This window comes from Nycticebus coucang, chromosome 9, assembly GCF_027406575.1.
Source record: "Nycticebus coucang isolate mNycCou1 chromosome 9, mNycCou1.pri, whole genome shotgun sequence".
NCBI classification, from domain to species: Eukaryota; Metazoa; Chordata; class Mammalia; order Primates; family Lorisidae; genus Nycticebus; species Nycticebus coucang.
The window spans coordinates 44,324,219-44,342,417 of NC_069788.1; the positions used below are offsets into that span (position 1 = coordinate 44,324,219).

Consider the following 18,199-nt stretch of genomic DNA (forward strand, 5'->3'; position numbering starts at 1 on the left):
AATCTCAATTTTTTTTTTTTTTTTGAGACAGAGTCTCATTATGTCGTCTCTCAGTAGAGTGCTGTGGCATCATAGCTCACAGCAACCTCAAACTCTTGGTCTTAAGCGATTCTCTTGCCTCAGCCTCCCAAGTAGTTGGGACTACAGGCACCCATTACAATGCTTGGCTATTTTTTGGTTGTAGTCGTCATTGTTTGGAGGCTCAGGCTGGATTCAAACCCACCAGCTCCAGTGTATGTGGCTGGCATCCTAGTCACTGAGCTACAGGCACCAAGCTGGAAGTGCTGCTTTTTACTTATCAAATGGACACAGATGAAAAAGATGGATAATATCAAGTACTGTGGAGGTTATGGATAAATGGGGACTCTATAACCCCACAGGTGATGTATGAATTGGTGGTCTTGCTGAAGAGCAAGAGTCTATCAAATTTAAAATTGGGCATGAGCTTTGCCCCAGCATTTCTAATCATCCAATCTACAGATACTCAAGAAAACAGAGCTACATGTACAAGAATGTTCACTGGGGGCGGCGCCTGTGGCTCAGTGAGTAGGGCGCCGGCCCCATATGCCGAGGGTGGCGGGTTCAAACCCAGCCCCGACCAAACTGCAACAAAAAAAAAAATAGCTGGGCGTTGTGGCGGGCGCCTGTAGTCCCAGCTGCTCGGGAGGCGGAGGCAAGAGAATCGCTGAAGCCCAAGAGCTAGAGGTTGCTGTGAGCCGTGTGACGCCACGGCACTCTACCCAAGGGCAGTACAGTGAGACTCTGTCTCTACAAAAAAAAAAAAAGTTGTAAGTGAACAGACATGAAAAGATATGCATACTATACTGGCATGATAATGAAATGTTTGTAAAATAAATATTTGTGAAAGATTAGGTTGAATCTAATTAGGTTGAATATGAAACTTTATTTTTTTTTTTTTGAGACAGAGTCTCACTGTGTTGCCCTCAGAGAGTGTTGGGACATCACAGCTCACAGCAACCTCAAACTCTTGGGCTCAAGCTATTCTCCTGCCTCAGCCTCCGGAGTAGCTGGGACTATAGGCGCCTTTCACAATGCCCAGCTATTTTTTGGTTGCAGTTGTCGTTGTTTAGCAGGCCCAGGCTGGGCTCAAACCTGCCAGCCTCGGTATATGTAGCTGGCACACTTCTCACTGAGCTATGGATGCTGAGCCAGAAACTGGTATTTTAGCAGGTCAAAATGATCAATTGTTAGAAATTTCATATGATTTGACCTAGCATGTTTATTTGTACATAGAATTGAGAAGATTTAGCAAACTGTCAACAGTTATAATCCCCACCCGCAGAGTGACGGTGGAGGGTAGGAGAGAAACTTCATCTTCTTTCTTTCTTTTCTTTTCTTTTTTAGACAGAGTCTCACTCTGTTGCCCAGGCTAGCGTGTCATGGCCTCAGCCTAGTTCACAACAACCTCAAACTCCTGGGTTCAAGGGATCCTTCTGCCTCAGCCTCCCTAGGGACTATAGGCACCCGCCACAATGCTTGGCTAATTTTTCTATTTAAAGTAGAGATGGGGTCTCACTCTTGCTTGTGCTGGTCTCGAACTCAGCTCAGGCTTAAGCGATCCTCTTGCCTTGGCCTCCCAGAGTGCTAGGATTACAGGTATGCACCCCATGACCAGCCAATCATCTCCTTTAATATTGTCTACTCTTTAAAAAATTTTAACCTGTGACATGCTATACTTTCATAATATAATATGCTTCTGCATTCTGATTTTTAACTGGGAGCATGTGTTGCCTTTATGATAAAATTTTAAAACAATAGAGATAAAAAACAAACAGTGCCATTAACTACTGTTATTAATTTGCTCTGTTATTATTATTATTATTTAGACACAGTGTCTCACTCACTTGTCACCCGTGGTAGAGTGCTGTGACATCTTAGCTCACAGCAACCTCAAACTCTTGGGTTCAAGAGATCCTCTTTTCTTAGCCACCCAAGTAGCTGGGACTACAGGTGCCTGCCACAACACCTAGCTATTTTTTTTTTTTTTTTTTAGAGATGGAGTCTGGCTTTGCTCAGATGGGGTTTGCTCTTACAAACTTGTGAGCTCACCTGCCTTGTCCTCCCGAGTGCTGGGATTATAGGCGTGAGCCACTGCGCCCAGCCAATTTGCCCTATTATTAAATTGCTCTGTAATAATATTCTTTTGCTATATACTGTTTGTGTGAACATTTCAGTTGTGCATTCACTGAGGGCAGCAAAGGCTCTAATTCCAACCTTGACTATGGGAATCTGTATAACATCCCCCACATGCTGCATGTTTCTGACTGAATCCTCAAATCTAACTTAAAAGTTCTTCCAGTTTCCCGTAATGTTTAAAGTAAAAGCTTGAGTCCTTTCAGAGACCTCCAGTCCCCCAGTAACCTGGCCTGCTTCACCTTCTCTTACCTCATCCCTTTGCTCACTTCTCTCTGGCACTCTGGCCTCCCCGTGTTCCTACAACAGGCCAGGCATGTTACCTCAGGGCCTTTGAACTTGCCATTCCCTCAGCCTGGAACATTCTTCTTCCAGGTCACTTAGTGGCTCCCACCTTCTCCTCCTTCCCATTTTTATTCAGATGTCATCTTAGGGAGGTCTCCCTGATCATTTTATTTTTTATTTAGAGAGAGTCTCGCTTTATCACTGAGGCCAGCCATGTACTGCTGGGCTCAAGAGATTTTCCCGCCTCAGCCCCCCACACAGCTATAGCTACAGGTATGTCCCACCACCCGCTAACTTTATTTAAGTATATATAACTCAATCCCTTCTGACCTCCAACTGCCTATCCCCACTTCTGCTTGTTTTCCTTCATGTCATGTATCATCTTCCATCACCTGATATGTTTTATTTATTTTGTTTATCATCTGTTTCCTCTGACTAGAATGTCAGCACAAGGGTGGAGATTTTGGGGTTTTGCTCACTGTCCTATCACTGTTCCTGGTATATAATGGATGCTCAATAAATATCTATTGAATGAACTTAAATGCTTCATAAGAAGCATAAAAAAATACAAAATCCAGGCAGACATGGGTGAATCTCTCTGAGCATATTTACCTCACCAGGCTTCAGGTTTCATATGTCTGAAAAGGGAATTCAAGGAGATAATGTACAAAACCCACTCCCATGGGGTAGTGCCTGTGGCTCAAGGAGTGGGGCGCTGGTCCCATATGCTGAAGGTGGCGGGTTCAAACCTAGCTGCGGCCAAAAACCAAAAAAAAAAAAAAAAAAAATCCACTCCCACCCCAGACTAAAACCTGCCACACAGCAGCCCACACTTACTTGTGCTGCTCCCCTCCTTGGTTCATTCACCTGCACTATCCTCTAAGATAGAAATTATCAACTGGTGCTCACACTGGTGTGCTGTGAGAGGATCTTAGATGTGCCACAAAAATTTTAAAGACCATTAATTATTTTCTAAAGTTCAAAGCATGGTAAGTATATTCTTTTTTTCCATTTTTTTTACTATTTCTTTCTTTGTTTTGATCAACATAATTTCAGTGTGCCGTGGAAGTTTAACTATAGGTTCAAGTGTGCCTTGAGATAAAAAAAGGTTGAAAGACACTGTTCTAAGACCTATTAACCCATTCCCTCACCTGCACCTTTTGCCATTAGACTCTGAAGCGAGGCAGAGACTCTGACCTCTACAAACCGTCAGATCTGAGGACAAGGAGGAATTAAAGGCTCCAGGCACTCAGGACTCGGGCCTCTCCCCAGAGCTTTCCGCAGGCTTCCTGTGCCCGTTGTGGGTAGGAGTTGGGGGTGGAGAGAGGGTGTGACTAGGGGAGGACTCATGCTGGAAAGGAAATGGCAAGGGTGGAGGAGGGGTGAGCAGGAGCTCAATTGCAGATCTCAATCAGTCAGCCCTGGAGGCCAGAACTCTCATTATCCTCATTTTACAGAGGAGAGAATTAGGCTCAGAGAGGTGAAGTCTTGCCCAAGGTCTGGTTCCAAAGCCCTGCTTGTGATCTCATCACTGGATTGGCCCTGGCTGAGCATCAGAATCACCCAGGAGCTGGTGAAACTGAAATACACCCACCCCGCCCAGATCTACTGACTCAGAGTTTCCAGGGGTGGGGTCCAGGTGTCTGTATTTTTTATAAGCCGCCATTTGGGCTGTCTTGGAGGGGACTCCACATTCTCCCACACCCATCTCCTTAGCCCCTGACCTTTGGGTTAGCAGCCATTGACCTTTGAAAGGCTCTTTCTTCTGGAGGCATGTGAGGGAGTAGTTATCTTCCAGGGACTTGGAGTCCTCTAAAAATTCACAAGTGGGGATCAGGGAAGGTGTCGGGTCCATGTTAATGAGAATAAGTCAGTAGGAGCCATCCACGGTGGCTCACACTACTTTAAGAAAGTGGGAATCTCTGGATTAGATGTGTAACCTGCTAAGAACAAAAAGGGGCTGGAGGGGTTGTGTGGGGGCATCAAAGGAAAAACAGAGGCCCAGAAAAGGGAAAAAAAGAGGCTGCATCAAGGACCAATTTCGCCTACTTGATGTACAGTGTTTATTTATTTCCGTAGGTTGGCTGGATGGCTTGGCCACCCCCAGTTCAGCACTCCTGGTTTATAGAGGAGAAACTAGAGGCTCAGAGAATGGGCAGTGACTTGCTCAAGATCAGCCAGATGGGGAGCAGTATAGAGCCAAGCCCATGTGGTTCTGCATCAAGGGCTCTGCACATCATTGAATCATCCTCCCCTCCTCATCCCACACCCTGGCCTGAGGAGACCAGCAGCATGGAGGGGTCAGGGCAAAGCCAGACTGGAGTTCTTCTTAACTTTTCCTCCATTAAGGAGAAGATTGTTTTTCCTCTCCAGAGGAGGCAGAACCTGAAGTTCAGAGACTCTCAGTGGAAAAGAGACTCTCCCTGGGCTTCAGCACTATCCTACATGTTAGCTGGAGGCTCAGAAGTCTGAGGCCCCTGCACCTCTTCCTTCCCTTCCCCCCCTCCTGCCAGTCAAGAGGAAGCAGTAGACCTGCAGCCTCCTAAAGTCCCCATCAAGCCAGAGACTCACTAAGCCTTCCATAGCCCCCTCCCCTACCCCAGCTTGGTAGTCAGGGAGGGAGAGGCCACATTCTCAGCTGATTCTCCACTTGGCCTAAAATCAAAGCCCTTCTCCTGAGGAAGAGGATGCAGCCATTAAGAAACCCATTATTCCCAAGGATTTCCCTCTCTACAGCCCTCTGTCAGGATGACTACTCATTCCTAAAATTTTTTAGCGGTTCTGAGGACACAGCAAAAACTCACGGCCCTCAACTCCTAGGAAATTTTGTGTTCAACCTAAATCCATCCTATGCTGAAATGTCATTTCTATTGGTCTATTTTCACTGTTCTCAATCCAGCTGCATGAAAGCCATTGCATTTTCTGCAAGAATTCAAAGAGGAATATGCATCTGGTTTCCCCCAAGCCTTCTCTTCTCCAGGACTTGCTGTTCCTCCTTCTCTCTCTGGCCTCATCTGCCCAGGCAGCCACAGCAGCCCCTCTACCAACACGTCAGGGGAGAAGCGGCAACTGTCACAAACAGACATAGCTTGCCCTGGGCTGGTGCAGGTCTCCTGCCTGATTCCAATTGAGGACAGTTTCAGTAGGAACAGGCTAACCCCAAGATCTTTTTCCTCGTCTCTAAGTCTTTTCAGAGCAGGGAGTGGGCCTCACTCACATATCTCTCTCATCTGCTGCTTCTGCTGCCTTTTGACCACTTCTCTATTACTCCTTTGACATTCCGGAATCCCCACCCCCAACACTATCACTACTTCCTCCCTTTTCAGCATCCACCATTATGGGCCTGGGGGAGATGTGCTTGCCCCAGCCTTCTCTCCTGTGACAGGAGCTCTGCCATTTCTGCCCCACCTCTACTTGGCCCTCAGACTCCCACTGTTAGCTCAGGTTTCCAGAGTGGACAAGTTTTATGTCAAGCAGGGGTGAAATCTACTGCTGATCCTTTGTAACCAGAGATGTTGCTGACAGTGGGCTCACTTTGAATTGTGATGTGGTACATAGACAGTTCAAGTATGCAAGCTCTCCATGAAATCTTCCCCAGAAATACTCAATCTGTGGAGGTGGGGGAGTGATTATCAGTCTAGTTAGAGGCCTAGACAGAGGCTCAAGCAGAGAGGTCTTACTGGCTAATGGCACCAGCAAAAGTTGAACCACTTAAAGACTGTACCCTCCTCCCCATGTAAGGGGCACAGAGAGCTTGGAGAGATCTCAGGAGCAACAGGTAATGGAGAGGTGGAAAATGGTACCTTGGAAGCAACAAGCCCTGGGGGCTGGTATTGTCCCAGCAAGATATTAAAGGGGCAGGGTGGGAAGTGAGGTGGGGCACAAAGTCTGCAGGGATGGACTCCAGATGATTAACTCTTCTTCTACCTATACTGAGGACCCAACTAGATGACCTGATCTGCAATATAGGGGATTTTAATAGGGTATAAGGAAGAACCTGTCTGCTAGGAGGTACTCCCCAAGTGACAAAAGGTAGTAGTGGGTTCTCCTTCATAGGAGAGTAAAAAATGATTCATTACCCAGAAATCTGGCTAAGAGATAGACTGTAGCATAGAACCAGTTTGGGATATCCAACTTCATCAGTTCCAAGTCCAGCAAAGTGGGGGTTTGGGATGTGGGTGGGGCATGATGCCTATTTTGTCCCACCTTGGTTATTAAGAGTGGAGGTTTTGGCCAGCATAGTGGCTCACATTTGTAATCCTAGCACTCTGGGAGGCCAAAGTGGGAGGATGCCTTGAGCTCAGGAGTTTGAGACTAGCCTGAGCAAGAACAAGATCCCATCTCTACTAAGAATAGAAAAATTTGAATGCTTAATAAAAAAGAAAAATTAGCTGGGCATTGTGGCTGTGTCTGAAGTCTCAGCTACTCAGGAAGCTGAGGCAGGAGGATCACTTGAACCCAGGAATTGAGGTTGCTGTGAGCTATGATGCCATGGCATGGTAGCCTGGGTAACAGAGTAAAACTCTGTCTCCCAAAAACAAACAAACAAACAAAAAAGAATGGAGGTTTCCTTGAGACTGTACCCCTCCTTTGGAGGGGTGGTTCAGGGGAGACACCAGGAATCTAGGGCCTAGGCTCATCTGGGGTATAGAACTTCCTGTAGAGTACTCAATCAGCTATTCACAGAATGAATGGATGGACCTTAAGACCTGCCTTGCTCCTTTTCCCCCAAGGCTCCCTGGTTCTAGCAACCTAGGGCCTTGCTTTCTCCCTAACCAGGGTAGAAAAGGCAGTACTAACCAAAGACTGGAGGAAGAAGGAGAAGGACTGGGCTTCTCAAGAATTGTTTAGACCAGATGATAGAAGACAATCATTGATGGGGCTTTTCCTGGGCTCAGATTCCAGGCTGCCCTGATTCGAATTCTCCATGCCTAAGCTAATAGTTTCCCAACCTGGGGTTTGTAAGTATAGCTGTATAATTCAGTCCTTAGTCCTTGCCCCTCTCCAGCTCTGTATCACATGAGGGGGTCACAGTTCATCAGGACAGACTGGTTCAGGATTTGGGGAGGACCTGAATGCCACTCTCTCAGCATCAGAGGAAGTGACTGACAAGTACCAGCTAACTGTCTCTCTTGAAAGTCAGGAGGAAGTAGCAAGGAGCAGGCTGCATGCCCAAGCATGACTTTGAGATGTGTGTACTCATCACACAGAGTCTGGGATGTGGCCTGGCTCATGGCCCTCAGAACCCCACAGTGTCTCCCACCCCTTCAATGGGGAGCTGGGTTCTAGGCAATGGAGCTGCACACACTCCAGTAGGGCCTCTGGATGGTTGGCAGCAGCCTCTACCAGCCTGTGTTTACCCAGTTACCAGTGCTGCTCCCCCCGCAGACATGGGCTGCCGGATGCCTGGGTGCCCTGGGAGTAGAGCAGCACAGTGTTCACACCGATGCCGATGCCGGACTCCCAGGCAGCAGGGTCTGGTGTGGTATGTCTGCTAGCCTCCCCTGGGCCCCAGTGCCCCTCACCTTGAGCTGGGACTTGGAGACCTTGCCACTCTTCTCCACATCCAGCGCAGTAAAGGCATACCAGATAGATTTGAGCAGCTCCTTGCGCAGGGCCATGGCTGAGGCACCCGCCTGGCCAGGGTGACTCTGATACTAAGATCCGGTTTCAGGAAATGCAAACGGCTGCAGAGACCACAGAGGAGTATGGCAGAGCAAGAGCTCCACCTGTCTGCTCACTCTGGTGCCCCGTACTGCACGGTCTTGTCTGCTGGTCAGTTCGCCTCACTCCCTGCATGGGAACTGGGGATCAACTCTCAGAGAGCTAGAGCCCTCATTCTGTATTGGCCTGGCTGCCTGGGCACGGAGGTCCCTCTAGCAGTCTCCTCAGCCCCAAGGCCTTCTGAGGCTTCCATAGGCAGCTAGTTGAGGGAAAAAGAAAGCCCATCCCAACTTCAGAGTCAGACAGACTGGGATGTCCAGTCCAGATTCCACTTATCAGGAGGGAGGATTTGGATACATTACCAAACCTCTGCTAAGTGCCCATAGCACAGTGGTTAGGGCACTGGCCATATACACCAAGGTAGGCGGGTTCGAACGTGGTGTGGGCCTGCTAAACAACAATGACAACTGCAACAAAAAAATAGCCAGGCGTTGCGGCAGGAGCCTGTAGTCCCAGCTACTTGGGAGGCTGAGGCAGGAGAATTGCTTAAGCCCAAGAGTTAGAGGTTGCTGTGAGCTGTGATGCTCTGGCATTCTACCAAGGGCAACACAGTGAGACTCTGTCTCAAAACAACAACAAAAATTACCAAACCTCACTGAGCAGTTTCCTCATTGGTGAAGAAGGTTTCTTTTTCCGTTTTTTTTTTTGAGACAGAGTCTTACTATGTTGCCCTCGGTAGAGTGCTGTGGCAGCAACCTAAGATTCTTGGGCTTAAGCCATTCTCTTGCCTCAGCCTCCTGAGTAGCTGGGAGTACAGGTGCCTGCCACAACACCCGGCTACTTTTTTTAGTTGTTTGTTGTTTAGCAGACCCGGGCTGGGCTCCAGCCAGCTAGCTTCCGTGTATGTGGCCAGCACTCTACCCACTGAGCTATGGGCACTGAGCCTCTTTTTTTTTGAGACCGAGTCTCACTTGGTCATCCTTGGTAGAGTGCCGTGGCATCTTTAGCTCACAGCAAACTTAAATTCTTGGGCGATCCTCCTGCCTCACCCTTCCAAGTGGCTAGGACTATAGGTGCCTGCCACAATGCCTAGCTATTTTTAGAGACAGGGTCTCCCTCTAGTTCAGGCTGGTCTCAAACTTGTGAGCTCAGGCAATCAACTTGCCTTGGCCTCCCAGAGTGCTGGGATTATAGGTGTGAGCCACCGAGCCCGGCCTTAAAGTATTTTTTTTTTTTTTTTTTGGAGACAGAGCCTCAAGTTGTCACCCTGGGTAAAGTGCTGTGGCATCACAGCTCACAGCAAAGTCAAACTCTTGGGCTCAAGCGATTCTCCTGCCTCCGCCTCCTAAGTAGCTGGGACTACAGGTGCCCACCACAACGCCTGGCTATTTTTTGGTTGCACCCGTCATTGTTGTTTGGTGGCCTGGGCTGGATTCGAACCTGCCAGCTCAGGTGTATGTGGCTGGTGCCTTAGCCACTTGAGCCACAGGCAGTGAATCTAAAGTATTTCTTTTTATGCCACATATTACTGTGGTGGTGGGGCTCTACTCAAGTGGAAGAAAACAAAGGCAACATAACATAGTTGGAGAAGGAACTGTGCCAGTGCACTTCTCCACTTCAGGGGGGCTTGTCACTTAATGTGTTGGCTCCCTATGCCCTCAGCATTGGCTTGAAAGACATTCAGAGCCCCTCCCATTCTGGGCTTAGCTGCCCTAAACTCCAGGGTCTTGGTGGTAGTAGTTTTGGCATTTGAGACCCTTCCAGTCAGTGCTTCCATTTCTTTTTTTTTTTTTTGTGGGGGGTGGGGAGATAGTCTCAGTTTGTCACCCTTGGTAGAGTGCCGTGGAGTCATAGCTCATAGCAATCTCCAATTCCTGGGCTTACGCGATTCTCTTGCCTCAGCCTCCCGGGTAGTTGGCACTACAGGCGCCCGCCAAATGCCTGGCTATTTTTTGTTGCAGTTTGGCCAGGGCTGGGTTCAAACCCACCACCCTCGGTATGTGGGGCCGGTGCCCTACTCACTGAAGCACAGGTGCCGCCCTTCCATTTCTTTAGATCCAGTGCCCATGAGGACTGGGATGGGCACACCAGGAGTGGCATGGATGTTGAAGACATATGCTCGGGCCAATTCTGAGATATTGCCTCCCTGGAGGCCTCTCTTCCCAAGTAGCTGGAGGCAAGAGTAAATGGGAGCTTTCTAGGCATCCTAGGAGAACATGCCTGGGTAGGAGAAGGGAGTTCCAATCCTGGGTGGCAGCAAGGGGCCTATGAACTTCCATCACAGTGGAGTGAGAAAAAGAGGCACCTCCAATTCCTGCAATGTTCCTAACGGAGTTGTTTTCCATCCAGTGCCTTTCCCTGCATCCCTTCCCCCTTCTGGGGCCAATCAGGTCTTACCAAGTCACTTTTCAGTGGGATCTGACTGTGGCTTTGAAATCCCACAGCACAGTCCTAGCTACCAAGGCAAGCACCCTCAGAGCTGAGTAATAGAGCCAGGACTTCCAACACCAGAAGCATCAGATTCTACTCCTTGAACCTTGGTAACCTTGACATCACTCTAACCTAGGGCTTTGCCCTCTTGGAGCAAATGACTATGTGTGGTTGGGTGGTGGCTGGGTCTGCAGGGCCTCTTACTACATTTCACAAAATAGAAGAGTTTCTCCAGCCCAATCACCCTGAGGCCTGACATTCAGTCAGAATCTGTACGCAGTGGCTACCCTGGAGCCCACCTGCTCAGCTGAGGGCTGGAAGCCACCAGTAGTTACCAGGGCTTATCTGATATGAGGCCTTTCTCCTACTTGTGTCCCTGTAGGCCAGCCCCCCAACTACTGAGGCACTGAGTTTGTGTGTGGTTTTCACACACAAACTTGACCAGCCCTGTAGGCCAGCCCCCCAACTACTCAGGCACTGAGTTTTCACACACAAACTTGACCAGCCCTGCCACCAGGGCCCAGAGCTGAAAGGATGGAGGAAGCCAGGTAGAAACTTGAAACTTTTATTAAATACTCATTCACCCATTTGTTGCCACCACCTCCCAGAGCAGGAAAAAGAAAATTATCAAAATGGATTTAAAAAACAAATTAAACCCAATCCCCTGCAATCTCTGTACAGGGCTGCTCCCTGCCTCTCTGCCACAGAGAGGTTGGGAGGCAGTAGGGGGGAAAGTGGGGGCTGGGTACCTTTTCTCCAGCCATAGGCCCCTGAGGAATTAATTCTGACTGTGGTGGCAGAATCCCCTGTGCCAAGTAGCCAGGCATCATGGCTGGCCTCACAGGAAATGGTTATTGCTGGGAGGGCAGGGCTAGGCCTGCTTTGCTCCCACTGGGCTGAAGAGCTGCCTGCCCTCTCTCCTGGTGGGCAATGACCAGTCAGGGTGGACGGCCAGTCCCCACAGCAACCCGGATCTCCACCTGAGAAGGGGAGAAGACTGAGGGGAGGAAGAATGTTCTCTAGGAGTGGTCACCCCATCAATTTTGAGGGGAGGGTATCCCAAGTGCAGCCTGGTGATCAGGCTCGTTCTCCTCAGCTCCTGAGGATGACGTGCTTCTCTGACTTCAGTTGCCTGGCCTTCCTCTTGGGTGGGGCCCTCATCAGTGAGGTCATTTTCTTGCTGTCTTCTCGCCTCAGAGACCTATGTGGCCACATTCCATGTGTGCCAGCCCTTGGAGGCAAGAATGCCTCTGTGGCATCGTGTAGCGTGACGCCTTTTCTAACATGGTGTAAGTTCTAGCCCTCTTGGGCTCAGCAGCCACTCTCCGACACTGCTGTCTCCAGAGTCATAGCCCCTTGCTGCATGGCAGCAGTGGCCACACTGATGGCTTCCTCTAAGGTCTGCTGCTCCTCCAGCTGTGGAGAAGAAATGTAGAAGGAAGGAGAGAGTAAGACCCTTCCTCATAGATTCAAGTTTGGTAGTATGTGTGGCCTACTTATTTTAATGTCCTCTATCCATCCACATGCTGAGCACTTAGCAGGGCTCCAATAAACAGGAAGTTTACTGACAGGGTAAATTTACTAGGCATGGCTAGGGAGCCATGGAATGGGCTGGTGTCAAGAGAGACCTGCTTGCTCACAGGAGGAGACTGACTGACTGGAGAGACCCTTAATGATAGCCTACTTCAGCCTCCTTATTTTTCAGATGAATAAACAGACACACAAAGAGATGAAGGGCTTGGACCAAAGGTGGACTGCCATCTCCATCAGAGTTATCCTGAAGGCTGGAAGGGACTTCACCATTCTGCCTCAGCCAAGAAAGACTGAGGCAGATGCACGGATGTAGGCAGAAAGCTGTTTGTCCTCTGAAATGGGCTCTTTCTAAGCCAGGTGCCCTTCTCTTCAAGATCCCCAACTAATTCCCTTCTCTCCCTTGTTTCCTTTTCTGGACGTGGGATACACTTTCTTCCAGACTTCTACCCACCTGCACGGCAATGTGTGTTCCATTGGCTGTGGCCAACAGTGCCACCTGTTGATGATGAAGGGACGCTATACTTGAGTCCTCAGTCACCACAGCCCCAGAGGTAATGATTGTGACCTAAAAAATAGGAGAATGAAGTCTTTCAACTCACCTGCACTACTCTCCCTCCTCCCCAGTGAAGTGAAAATGTCTCCAAGCAAGGCGGCTGGGAACTTCCCAGAAGGGAATGGATAAAACTATATGGGTCAGATTAATTAGCTTGGGGCTCAGAGATAAGTAGATTGTTTTTTTCTCTCAGAACTCAATTTACTTTAGAGATTTTTAATAACAGAAGGACAGAGCTATTACAAAAAAAAAAAAACACAGAGAGGCGGCGCCTGTGGCTCAGTCGGTAAGGCGCCGGCCCCATATACCGAGGAGGCGGGTTCAAACCCAGCCCAGGCTGAACTGCAACCAAAAAAAAAAAATAAATAGCCGGGCCTTGTGGTGGGCGCCTGTAGTAGTCCCAGCTACCTGGGAGGCTGAGGCAAGAGAATCGCTTAAGCCCAGGAGTTGGAGGTTGCTGTGAGCTGTGTGATGCCATGGCACTCTACTGAGGGCCATAAAGTGAGACTCTGTCTCTACAAAAAAAAAAAAAACAACACAGAGATAATTAAATCCTCTCATTTGGAAATGGACCAAAATCCAGGGAAAAGTGACTTGCCTAAGATCACAAAGCAAATTAGGGGTAGACTGAGATTTAGAAAGTGTCTCTTAAATCCCAGTCAAATGTTTTAATAATGGTCCAGAGGGGATGTGGGGAAGATCCTCTTTTTGTGGGGAATCTTTGTCCTTGTAAGAAGGCTTGACTAGTTTAACCTGCACTTTAGTGACCACCCTCTGAAAAGGAATGACAAGAGACTAAGAAACCCCAAGCAAACCGCCTGGTCATACGGGCTGCGTCTGGGTGCCATCGGCGCTGACCATGGTGACCGTATGTGTGCCAGATGTGGCCAGGTCATCATCATGACTGGGGATGGTGAGGGTGGTGCTGTTGTGCTGGGTCACCATACTGATGGCACTCCCCAGGGCTTGCAGGTCTTCTGGGGAGAGGCTCACCTACCAACAGAAGGGGAGAAGATGAGCTGGGAATGTCAGTGGAGGGGTGAAAGCCCCTAAGGAGGATGTATCTGTTCTCCTGCACGTGGTTGGCTTATTGGTAAGTCAGAAGTATCCTAAGAGTGGAAGGGGTAGGAGGACAATCAAAAAAAAGGTCCAAGGTTGCCAAGAGTGGCTACACTAGAAGAACTCCACAGACTACTCTTCACCTGATGTCATCCTCAACACAACTCTAGAAGGCACAGGTTCATTTCACAGTGAGGCTGCTGACAAGAGTCAAGTTATACAGCTGGCTAGTATACTGGTGCTAAGGCTGCTAAATCCCACTCCATGCTCTAGCCCCTATACTGGTATGCCTCTCTTGAGAAGGACATCCAAGTGTCTAAACAGATGATCAGGACCTATAAGCCCCCAAGTAAAGACAGAAACTACTAAATGTGTCCCAGAAGTCCCAGAGACTGAGCAAAAATCATGAGAGGAGGAGGGACTGCGCTCAAAAATGTGGTCCCCTCAGGCTCAGCTCTCTGAGATCCATAAAGCTATAACTGGAAGCTGGGTGGAGGTGGGGCTGTCAGAACTTCAGGGTCCCTCAGAGCTCTCAAGAGTACAAAGCTAGAGTGTCAGCTAGAGTGGCCAGCCCCACCCCTGCCCTCCAGGGCCTGTACCTGCTGGGCACCATCCTGAGTGATCAGAGCCACCTGGGGGGACCCATCCTCCTCGGTCACCATGGCCACTTGGGCTGGGATGTCATCACCCTCTTCCTTCACCTCCGAAAGGTAAGCAATGCGGGGTCGTTTGGGTGGCGGGCTCTCCTCGGCGGCAGAGGCAGCTGGGAGAGGAGAGCCCAAGCTGACACCTGCCACAGGATGCCATGGGGAGGCCCGGCTTGTCCCCACTCTTAGCCCCATCCACTTCCCTCACCCTCAAGCTGCTGCTGCTCATAGAGGGCCTGCTCGCTCTCCTCTGTGGCCTCCAGCTCGCCGTGGGCGCTGCGCTTGTGCATGGCCAAGGTGGAGGTCTGCCGGTAGGTCTTTCCACAGGTGCTGCAGGTGTAGGGCTTGCAGTGCGTGTGCACCACATGGTGCTTGTATAGGCTTGAGTACTCGGTGAAGCGCTTCCCACAGCCTGGCACCGTGCAAACATATGGCTTCTCCCCTGGGGATACTGGGCTGTGAGGGGTGGGAACTGGGGCTGGCAAGGGGGAAACTAAGGGGATGGGGTGGGTGACAGGGCTGGTAAAGGGCGAGCCAGAGGCAGCAGGGGCACTGTAACCTGAGACTCTGAATGGACAGAGTTGGGGGAGATGGCTAGTGGAATATGGCACACAGGTATGGAACCACCGAGCCCAGAGACAAGGTGGAGAGAAAAGGGAAATGGGGCAAGGCTCGGGCTAGTGCAGTGGCTGGTGTGGGCACTGAAGGCTTGCAAGGCTGAGGAGCAGGGCATTGAGAGTGGAGAACAGGAGAGGCAGGAGACAGAGATCATGAGGTGTCAGGAGTGATGAAAGAGAGGGGACATGTACAGTTAAGAGAACACAGAAGGTTGATGAGGGACATAGCACTGGGGAGGGTGAGGATACAAAGGAGTCAAGTGGGCAGGGGATGAGGTGAGGAGTTGAAGGTAGCATTTCACTCTGTTTCTTCCCCATTATTACTGTCCCTGGCCTCTGCTCCAGAGCTTAGCTGGAGTGGAAGGATTCAGGGTGAGTACAAAAAGATGGTAATGAGCTGACAGCTATACCTGTCAGATTGGATCTAACTGGAAATGGAGGAAAAGCTAACTGTAAGTGAAATGGTGGTTCTAGGGATAACCCACCCCCAGACCAGCCTAGAATTGGCTGACAGAAAAGAATTCTGGACTGGGAGTTGAGAATGTATCTTAGATCAGAAGCCTATAATAGAGGGGCTGGGGCATCAAGGGATGGTCCTCGTATGCCAACTGGCCTACCTGTGTGGATGCGAACGTGATTCTTGTAGTTGGTGGCACTGGTAAAGCCACGGCCACAGTGGGGCTCCGGACAGGTGTAGGGCCGCTCGCCTGTGTGGGTGCGCACGTGTACCTTGCGGATATTAGAGGTGGTGAAGGAGCGGCCACAGCCCTCAAAGGGGCACCGGAACGGGCGTTCACCTGTGCAAATGGGGTGTGTGTGAGGGGTGACTTGGGAGGGGTGGCCATGCTGAATGGCACTGGGCTCCAGATCTAAGTCTGAAAAGTGAGTTGAGTCCTGTTTGCCCAGGGAATGGGGCGAGGGTGGGCAGGGCCCAGCATACCGGTGTGGGTACGGACGTGCTTCTGCAGGTCTCCTGAAGTCTTGAAGGCTTTACTGCACAGCTCCTCTGTGCACTTGTATGGCTTCTCACCAGTGTGGGTGCGTACGTGGCTCTTCAGCCCATAGCCTGCATGCACATGGCAGAGAGGGGTTAGAAGAGCATCCAGCGGGGCCTTATCCTCCACTGTCACCTCATGTAGTGGCCTCTCCATCTTAAGGTGTGCTCTGTGAGGCTCCAGAGCTCTTTTGGCTCACAAAGCCTATGTCTGCCTCTATCCCACCAAGAAAAAGCCAAGTTTGCCCTTCTTCCCTCTCTAGGGGCAGCTGGAGCCATTCCAGAACATGAGCGTGAGAGGAAACTTAAAGAACTTCTTAAACTTAAGGAACAGGATGAAGGTCCTTATTTCACAGAGGGGAAAACAAGCCCAGAGAGATGCAATGGCCCATCGTGGGTTGGTGTCAGAGCTAACACAAGAGGCAGGGTCTCTCTACCAATCCTCTGGGCTCCTTCTGTTGGCCTGGACCATGCTATCTTTCACTTCTGCAGCAAGCCTTCCTCCAGAGAGAACACTCTGATGACAGTTTCTCCAGGAAGGCAGCCTCATGTTGGGATCCCTTCAGGAAGATCCCAGAGTTGATTTAGAACCCTCTACCCTCAACTGAAAGTAGTCTATCTTTGGTTTCCATTCAGGTAGGTTACCTGTGGCAAAGGCCTTTCCACAGCTGGGGAAGTCACACCTGTATGGACGGTCACCTGTGTGAGCTCGTTCATGCACCTGTGAGGACAAGCAATCATACAATTCAGAGAAACAAGGCTATTACCTGTTGTCTCTGGTTTTTAGAGCCCTGATCCTCTTCCCTCCTGTACCCATCACATGTAAGATTTCTGTTCACTCATCTCTTCCCTACAGCACCTTGAGGGCAGGGACCAGTTCTCAAATTAGAAAGGTAGAATTATGGTCTGGAAGGGAATATGGCAGAGCCGAAAGGTGTCTGCCAACAACCTTACCTTTAAATGATGAGCAGTGGTATAGAGACGCCCACAGCCCTTGTAGCCACAGCGGAATGCTCTGTCTCCAACTTGTTGCCCCTTGCCATTATGGGGAATCTGATCATGCAGAACCTGGGAAAATAATGTTGGGATCCCTATACACTTTCTCCCCAGTGATGAGAGGGGAGGGATGAGATGCAAGACCCAGCTGCCAGCTTATGACTCAATAAACAAGGTTAAGCCTACCAGGGGCCTCTGTGGCAAAAGGATATGGGTACATAGGAGATAGATGATAGATGTGGGCCAGCCTTCAGAAAAAACAGGGCTGGCATGTGGCATCACCACCCATTTCTGTTGGTCAGAGGGAGGACCAAAGTTCACAGAGACTATGGCAGCTATGAAAGAAAGGATATTTTCTAGACAGCTAGGCAGGGCGGGGAAAGAGGTTGTCTGAAAGGCCATGCTTGAATTGGGCTGAGTGCCAGAAACCCTCCTTTTAACCACACACACCTAGGAGGCTGCAACTCTTTATCCCTCCATCCTCTGACAGGAGGGGCATTAATAAAGGGACTTGCTGTGGGGATGAGCTCATCTGGCAGGGCACAGGGCCAGGGTGAAGTAGCCACAATGAGAAGCACCCAGGGTAAAGGGCTGTAGTCCCCATTAGAAGTCTGTTCTAAGGACAGCACTCTGGCTTGGTGCCCATAGCTCAGTGGTTAGGGCACCAGCCACACACACCAGGGCTGGTGGGTTCAAATCCAGTCTGGGTCGCTAAACGACAACTGCAACAAAAAAATAGCTGGGCATTGTGGCAGGCACCTATAGTCCCAGCTACTTGGGATGCTGAGGCAAGAGAATTGCTTAAGCCTAAGAGTTTGAGGTTGCTATGAGCTGTGATGCCACAGCACTCTCTAAGGGGCAACATAGTGAGACTATCTCAAAAAAGGACAGCACTCAGCTAACTGACAGCTCCTCCCATCTTCTCTCCTGGGACATTGCCAAAGCCACCTGTCTTACACCAGTGCCTGGCCACAGGAAGCCCTCACTGCTCTTCTGCTTTCCTGGGAAGGATCCTTGTGGGCCTGTCCCTTAGTCATTTTTCTGGAATGCTTCAGGATCACACTGGTCTTTCCAGGAGCTCTTGAAACTAAACTCCAGAAGTTATAGTGAGTGGCAGATAAAGGAGTGAGGCCAAACTCACGGCAAGTCTGTCTACTCAGGCTCCAGGTCAGGGGGTCAAGGAACTGACAAAGTCTCATGGACACTTAAGTGGCTGGTGGGTAGAGGGGAGGGTCACAGGTGGTCAAGTCTGCTTGGCAGGCTAACC

At 49.8% G+C, this 18,199-nt stretch overlaps 2 protein-coding genes across 7 annotated transcripts in view; both read right to left on the bottom strand.

The window, feature by feature from the left end:
* DEF6 (DEF6 guanine nucleotide exchange factor) overlaps positions 1-8,098 on the bottom strand; it is a 36,359-nt gene extending 28,261 nt beyond the window's left edge. The window contains exon 1 of one of the 2 annotated variants that reach the window (XR_008382638.1): positions 7,965-8,092. Coding sequence is in view for 1 of the 2 variants with exons in the window: in XM_053603699.1 (XP_053459674.1) it covers positions 7,965-8,060 (96 nt within the window). In the remaining variant the exon portion in view is untranslated. Of the gene's footprint in view, positions 1-7,964 lie in introns of both variants that reach the window. The other variant, XM_053603699.1, reaches the window with a different exon arrangement.
* Positions 8,099-11,082: 2,984 nt separating this feature from the next.
* The window catches only part of ZNF76 (zinc finger protein 76), a 39,047-nt gene continuing 31,930 nt past the window's right edge, over positions 11,083-18,199 (bottom strand). For 2 of the 5 annotated variants that reach the window (XM_053603703.1, XM_053603702.1), the window contains exons 6-14: positions 16,891-17,004; positions 16,582-16,657; positions 15,883-16,008; positions 15,560-15,739; positions 14,534-14,767; positions 14,278-14,441; positions 13,448-13,612; positions 12,518-12,631; positions 11,083-11,949 (exon numbers count right to left, since the gene is read on the bottom strand). In XM_053603703.1, coding sequence (XP_053459678.1) covers positions 11,845-11,949; positions 12,518-12,631; positions 13,448-13,612; positions 14,278-14,441; positions 14,534-14,767; positions 15,560-15,739; positions 15,883-16,008; positions 16,582-16,657; positions 16,891-17,004 — 1,278 coding nt within the window. In that variant the 3' untranslated portion in view covers positions 11,083-11,844. Of the gene's footprint in view, positions 11,950-12,517; positions 12,632-13,434; positions 13,613-14,277; positions 14,442-14,533; positions 14,782-15,559; positions 15,740-15,882; positions 16,009-16,581; positions 16,658-16,890; positions 17,005-18,199 lie in introns of those variants that run through there. The other 3 variants (XM_053603704.1, XM_053603705.1, XM_053603706.1) reach the window with 3 other exon arrangements.